General features: G+C 42.8%; 1 protein-coding gene across 2 annotated transcripts in view; it reads right to left on the bottom strand.

Moving 5' to 3' along the window:
• Positions 1-1,615: 1,615 nt before the first annotated feature.
• ZNF550 (zinc finger protein 550) overlaps positions 1,616-7,648 on the bottom strand; it is a 25,617-nt gene continuing 19,584 nt past the window's right edge. For both annotated transcript variants that reach the window (XM_008062894.1, XM_008062895.1), the window contains exons 3-4: positions 6,035-6,130; positions 1,616-3,146 (exon numbers count right to left, since the gene is read on the bottom strand). In XM_008062894.1, coding sequence (XP_008061085.1) covers positions 2,134-3,146; positions 6,035-6,130 — 1,109 coding nt within the window. In that variant the 3' untranslated portion in view covers positions 1,616-2,133. The remainder of the gene's footprint in view (positions 3,147-6,034; positions 6,131-7,648) is intronic.

Raw genomic sequence — 7,648 nt, 5'->3', positions numbered from 1 at the left:
GATCTTACCCTGACCAAATTTTTTTTGCCTCCCCAAATAAAAAAGTTCTTAAAGGGAAACATTTTGTTGATGTGAAAAAGGTGAAACAAAAAAGGACAGAATAGTAACAGGCATCAAAATTGATGAGTCCAAAAACTGTTTTGAGGCCAGGCTCAGTGGTTTGGCCTGTAATCCTGCGCTTTGGGAGGCCGAGGTGAGTGGATTACCTGAGCCCGCGGGTTCGAGACCCACCTGGGCAACTTGGTGAGACCTCATCTCTACAATAAATCAAAAAATTAGCTGGGCGTGGTTGCGCACACCTGTAGTTCCAGCTACTTGGAAGGCTGAGGCGGAAGGATCGCCGGAGCCCAGCAGGTCCAGGCTACAGTGGCCGGGAGCAGCCGCTGCACTCCAGTCTCGATGACAGAGTGAGACTCCAACTCAAAAAAAAAAAGAAAAAAAAACTGTTTTGAGCAGTGGAAAAAGTGTCTCAACAGGTGTATTGTATCAAACGAAGAGTACTCTGAAGGTAACTAAAGTTTAAACATGTAAGAATATATATTTTTTTTAAATAAATTGTTTTTTGAAGTTCTCCCCTTGGACATTTTTAACCTAACATTATCTCATGTAGTTTGAAAACCATCTCAAAGAAAATCCCACAGGAGGAATTTCAAGTTACCACATTCAGTGTTAGCACTAAGAGAATAAGTCATGGTGGTTAACCCACACAAACCTGCATATATACATCTTAATTCACCGGCTAAAATGCTAGGCGCTTTATTTTGTACCAAAACTTCGCACAAATGTTTACAAGATCACATGATCAGATAACAAGATTTTTCTCCATGTTTGTTTTCCTGGGTTTAACATGAAATTTACCTTAGTTGTATGTTTTATTTTGCTTGTTTTAGTTATAACTGACTCCCTAGAAAACTGCTGAGGAGGGCTTGGAAATGCCCCTCTACATGACATTAAAGAACCTGAGAAACACCAGAATGAATTAGGACTCACCTGAAAAGCACAAATACAAGGTGATCTCCAGGCTATCAGATAAAATAAACAAACAAGTAGAATTGGAATCAAGAAAATGTGAGAGAGTACTGGGCATTTAAAACCACATTAATAAGGAGTTTATTCATAAAAATCAATGCCTTAAATAATCTTGAGCGGGGCACATTTTGATGTGCCATCTGTATGTAGATTCTGCTCTCCTTAGAAATAAACAGAAGTATCATGTCAGAACATTCACAGTATTTTAATTTCTTGTATGTTCAAGTATCTCATGACTCGAGCCTTCACATTTCTCACAAAGAATTACTCTCCTCATGGATATCCTCCCAGAGATGTCTGGAACAAAGAAACTTTCCAAGAAATGTCTGGAGATTTGCCCTCACTGTCCAACTCTCCTGATACAGGACAGCAGTGAATGCATAGAAAAGACAAAGGGCTAATATTCTATTGTCTCTCAAACATTCCTTTAACAAAAAATAAAACCAGTGAAAAACTAATAGGCTTGCAAAAAAGTCTGTAAAGACATTTGTTTTTCCCTGTTATTGTTTGTTTCCACCTCCTGCTCCTTTTTTTTTTTTTTTTTTTTTTAATGCCAAGACACTTTCCAGTGTAAACCAAGGAGATATCTGTGACCAAAGGTTTTTATAAGTTCATGGAGTAAATACAAAGGTGGATCAAATTCCAATATGGTTCTTTGCATGACAAGTAAGTGATGATCTGGTCACATAAAGTTTTCTCACACCAATGATAATTATGTGGTAACTTTTCATTATGGATTATTGGACGGTGAGATTTTTCTACTGGTCAAAAACTGTCCTTAGTAGTTATATTTGGAATATTTTTCTCCAGCATGAATTCCTTGATACTGACAGAGGTGGAATGTCTTGTGCACTTCTCTCTGTATGAATCCTTCTGCAATGAGTGAAGGCTGAGCAGTTGCTGAAGGTATCCTAACCTTCACTATATTTACAAACACTTCTCTCCAAAATGTCTGGTCGTGTGTTAAGAACCGACAAAAGAAAGCTTCCCAATATTCTTTGCATTCAGAGGGTTTTTTCCTCCAGCATAAGTCCCATTATAAATGCTAGAAGAGGAGCTGTTGGTGAAGGGTTTTCTACATTTACTGCACCAGTAGGGTATCTCTCACATATGGACCCGCTGGTGCTGCAGGAGGTGTGATCTGCGTTTAAAGGCCTTCCCACATTCAATGCATTTGTAGGGCATCTCCCCAGTGTGGATGACAGAGTGCTGAATGAGGTACGTACTCCGGTGAAAGGCTTTCCCACACTGAGTGCATTCATAGGGCTTCTCCCCAGTGTGAATCCGCTGGTGCTGCATGAGTTCTGAGCTGCATCTGAAGGCCTTTCCACATTCCATGCAATCATAGGGCTTCTCTCCAGTGTGGATGATGTAGTGTTGAATTAGGTGTGCCCTATTGCTAAAGGCTTTCTCACATTCTTTGCACTCAAAAGGTTTTTCTCCAGTGTGGGTCCTGTTATGGCGAATAAAAGTAGAGCGGTGGGTGAAGGCCTTTCGACACTGATTACACTCATAGGGCTTCTCTCCAGTGTGGATTGGATGGTGCTGCATGAGGTATGACCTGCGTTTGAAGGTCTTCCCACACTCAAGGCACTTGTATGGTTTCTCCCCAGTGTGGATAAGGTAGTGCCGAATAAGGGTTGAGCTCTGGCTAAAGGCTTTTCCACATGCATTGCATTCATAGGGCTTCATTCCAGTGTGAACCCGCTGATGTCGAACAAGATACCACTTCCTGTTAAAACCTTTCCCACACTGCTTGCATTTGTAGAGGTTTGTCCCTGCATGAATCAAGGTGTCTTTCCCTGGTTGCTGTGAGTCACGTTCATGAAGAACATCTGAAGATACTCGTTCCTGTAACACCCCGGAGTGCAGACTATCATTTATCCCCAAACCTTCATCTTCAAGGTTCACTTTCCCAGGATGGGTATCCTTGTGAGTATCTGTATCTAGCTTCACTTGACCTTTCTGCATTTCCAAAAGTCCATCCTGGTCCCTAGACTTCCCCAATCTGGAGTCCCTTAAAGATCTCGGGGTCAGGCTTCCCTGGAGAAAGGCTCTCTCAGATAAGACTGGCAAACAAGTGGTTGGCTCTCTACTCTGAAGTTGTGCTCTATCACCTGGAGGGAATCAGACACACAAAGGAGGGGACTTTCAGTGATGCAATGTAGAAGAAACAAGATAAACGCTTAAGTGGAAAAATGAGGATGAAAGTAGTCCCTCTACTACTGTGTCTTTCTTTTTTTTTTTTTAGTTGGAGTTTCACTCTGTTGCCCAGGCTGAGTATGTACGGTGGCACACTCATGGCCACTGCAGCCTTGACCTGCTGGACTCAGGCAATCCTTCTGCTTCAGCCTTCCAAGTAGCTGGAACCATAGACACATGCCACCATGTCCAGCTAACTTTTTTGATGTAGAGATGAGGTCTCGCCAAGTTGCCCAGGCTGGTCTTGAACCCATGGGCTCAGGCAATCCTCACACCTCAACTATCTAAAGTGCTGGGATTATAGGTGTGAGCCACTGCACCCGGCCTTAATACTGTGTCTTTACATCTCTATAACCCAGGTTTCCAAATACTTCTCATGGTCCTTGTATCCTTGATATCATTAAAGGGAAAATCTGGAGGGCAGCCTGGACCACAGGACAAAAGATCTGGAGAGGAGATGCCACCCTTCATAGTCCAGAGCAGGGAAGAAAGGATACAGTTTTGATGACATCGTCTAAAGGGCATTTGTTCCAAAAATTGAAGTCTCTTGGTACTATGACAGTATAGAGAAGTAACACCTAACAAGATTGGGAAGAAAAAAAATCATGAAGAGATTCATAGAGGATAGAGGGTGTGTCCTATGAGCTGAGTCTTGTTGGAGAAGCCAGAGTCATTACCAGAGAGAAATGGGTAATGGGCTGAAGAACAAATGGGTAGATTTACCCTTGAAGAGTACTTAAGAGCTAAAAGAAGAAAGGGCATCAGATGCCTGGTTAAGCCAATATGGAAGAAATGATTAGAGTTAGAAGGGAAAAAAAGATCAGAACAAAAGAGATAGAGGGAAATACAGGAACAAATGTTACAAAAGGTCAAGCATGCTAAGATTTAACAATTTAGTTTCTTCTGTGTCAGAAGGCACAGAGCATGGCAGTCAAGAGTGAGGGCATTAGAGACAGGATGAATCAGTTCAAATCCTGCCTCTGTCAAGTGAGCTAATACTAGAGGAGGACTTTCTCTACTAAGTCTCAAATTCTTCAACTAAGAGACTAGGAAACTCAGTGTCTCAGCCTGTCATGAGGGTTAAATGAGAAAATGCACAATTCTTGATGCAGCATAAGTGTTCGTTAAGTTGTGGGTCATTATCCTTATTATTATCATCCTCATTGTTACATTGGGCAAGTAGGAAGACAGTAATAACATCAGCAAGAACAATTTCAGTGCTGTGGTCTGCGGAATCTAACTACTGTGCCTCCCAGAGTAAAGTGGACAGTATCACATGCTTAGAAGAAACTGATGCAATGGAACTCTCATACCTGGCAGGAAAGAATGGGAAATAATACAGCTACTTTAAAAAAATATTTGGCAGTCTGACTTAAAGCTAAAGAGAAGACACAGAAGCTAAGTATAAGACAGATGTAGATGAATCTTCAAGAATCTAGGAACAAGAAAACTAAGTACATAGCCTTTGTTTTTAACATGAAGTTAATTATATGCTGAGACATCGACTGCTGGGGAAGTGGCGAAGACTAGAACACATCTGAGTGGCTGCAGGATCTGGTGCAGGAAAAGACCTGCCCAAAGGCACAGAGATTTTGGGAGACCTGTTAGGAGTCTCTGGTATGGACAAAGGGTGATAAGAGCCTGGACTAGGGTGTTAGTGATGGAGCTAATGAAACTGGAGGTGATATATTCAGGCAACATGGATTATGTAAAATGAACAGGACTAAGGATGAATGGATGCTGGCTTTCATGAAGTTAGAGGAGTCCAGGAACTGTCTGGATATTTCCAGCCTTCTAATCTGCTTTGATGGCAGGATATTCTCTGAACTGAGTGTCTTCTTAGGCATCAGGAGCTGGAGGTGCCTTTGAAACTACAGTGGAGATGTTAGGGTGGAAGGGATGGGGAAGGAGGTGTTTGGAACACACAGAATTGGAAGTGGGGCTGGTCAAGAAGACTGACGGGAGAGCCCACAACTCAGCAGTGATGCCAATCCACAAGGCAGATAGCTCCAGATACACTCATCAGCACAGATGTGGGGCAGAAAAGGACAAATGTCACGATGGTATCTTTCAGGGCAAGAGGGGCAGGAAGATATGGCACAAAGGTGTCTGATGGTCAAATAGGAGGATGGATGAATGGATGGAGAAGGTAGGAGAGCATGGCATCCCTAGTAGAGTGCTGACAGTAACATCAAGGAGAGGAAAGGTCCCTTTTTCTGAGTCCAGAAGGAAAATTACAGGAATACTACTAACAGTCGACTTTTGTTGATACTGTGAGCCAGGCACTGAACTAAGCAGCATCATGCATTATCTCATTATGTCCCCAAACAACTCAATGACACATAAATTGTTACCACTCTGATTTTTTTGGAATATGGCAGCCTGAAGGTGACATAAAACAGACACGTTTGCCTTCTTCTTGGGCACACAAACAAACTGCATTCCTCAGTCCTGAGCACCCCGATGTGGCCAAATGCCTAGTTCTTGCCAAAACTATGTGGTCATGAAGTATGCGTGCAACTGGGTAAGACTTTTCCTCTTCCTCTTGTTTTCATTCTGTGGACTGGATTATATCAGAGTGATCTTAAAGCTTCCTGTTCCTGTTTGAAGGCAACTGTGGCTCTGAATATCTGTGTAGCTGAGTGCTCTCCGGCTGATGTGCACTATCCCTTGATGTGAGTTAGAAATAACGAGACCCCAAAGAGGTCATAACAAACAGTTTTACATAGAAATTCAGGGTCAGTGGTCCCCTCACATTCTAAAGGTTGCTATGACCCCACCTGACCAGTTGGTGGCTGCCTACCTGCACAGGTGCTATGTGAGAGACCTCTCTTCACTGTCCACAGCTCCTGCCCATGCTCCAGCAGGTGGATCAACTCTGGTTTAGGAACTCGATGTCCTATTGATAGCAAAAGAAAAAGAAATAGGACAGGAATAATTTTGTGAAAAGAATGAAATCTTTCCATCTTGCCTGGGACTTCATGACAGAGGTCAGAGCATGAATGAAGCTGTTCCCAAAGTAAGTAACATACTGATTGGAGCCCTGAAAACTAAGGGTATTGCTATGGAATGAATTGTGTTCCCCTCAAAAGTAATATGTTAAAGCCTCAATTGAAGCCACTGTGACTACATGTAGAGATAGGGTCTTTAATAGGTAATTAAAATTAAATGAGATCATAAGAGTGGAGTCCTAATCGAATAGGACTGTGACCTTATAAAAACAGAAAGAGAAAGAGATCTCTCCTCTCTCTGTCTCTTGACCATGTAAGGACACAGGAAAGGCTGCTATCTGCAAACCAGAAAGAAGGGCCTTACCAGGAACCAAATCAGGCAGTACCTTAATCTTGGACTTCCCAGCCTCCAGAACTGTGAGAGTATAAATTCTTATTTAAGCCACCAGTCTATGGTATTTTGTTATGGCAGCCAAGAAGATGAAGACAGGTACAAATCCCATTCCTGGACTGCAACTGCTATAGAGGAGATGCTATCTGTCTGTACAATACTCATGGCCCTTGACCTCCATCTGTGGAAACCAATACTGTCCAGGCGTACATCACTTTCACAGTCATGGGACACTGCAAAGGTAAGTCCCTCCCTCCCAAAGCCATTTTCTAGCAAATCTACATCACTGGTTCTCAAACACCTCATTCTTCAGAACCACTTGGGATGTCTGATTCCAGTTTCAAACTAAGTAAAACAAAATTTCTTGCAGTGAGGTCTGGGCATCAATACTTCTGAAATGTCCCCCAGGGGATTCTGGTGCCCAGAAAAGGTTGAAAACCACTGGTTGAAATAAACTGGTGAATGACATCCCTGATCATCAGGAGTCTGAGGTAGGCAGGTGACCTAAGCTGGGTTCTCATGTAAAGAGAAAGCCTTTATTCTGGGGGTTGAACACAGGGGCCTGCTGCCCCAGTCACTGCTGCAGCACCCTGCATCCCTATGAGGGTCCACTTGAGCACAAGACAGAAGCCTAAACCAGGGAGAAGAAGCAGAGAACCTTGACATCCATGATAACATCACTCAGCTGCTGTATCCAACTAGCCTGAAGCCAGCCACACCTCAGGGCTTCTTATTAAGCAAGGCAGTGAATTTTCTCCCAGGTGAAGTCAGTTTGATCTGGTTTTCTGTTATATGTAGCCAAATACATTTCACTAGATGTGGGGAGTAAAAAACAGGAGGGTTTTATATAGAAAACCAATGACTGAGGCACGAGGATCCACAGAAATATCCACTGGCAGATTCTGATCAACAGCCCAGGATTCCTTCATACATGTCTCAGTTACATTTACCAACGTTTGCCACAAGCCTGGCTCTGGGGTCTGGGACAGGGCTACAGGAAAGGTGAATTAGATGTTTCTTCAGCTCTGCCAGGATTTTTTTTTTTTTTTTGAGTTGGAGTCTCACTCTGTCACCC

The sequence above is a fragment of the Carlito syrichta genome, unplaced genomic scaffold (genome assembly GCF_000164805.1).
Source record: "Carlito syrichta isolate Samal-C Ts95f unplaced genomic scaffold, Tarsius_syrichta-2.0.1 Scaffold305877, whole genome shotgun sequence".
NCBI classification, from domain to species: domain Eukaryota; kingdom Metazoa; phylum Chordata; class Mammalia; order Primates; family Tarsiidae; genus Carlito; species Carlito syrichta.
The sequence above is the reverse complement of the archived record's forward strand: the minus strand, read 5'-3'. Positions and strand labels throughout refer to the sequence as shown.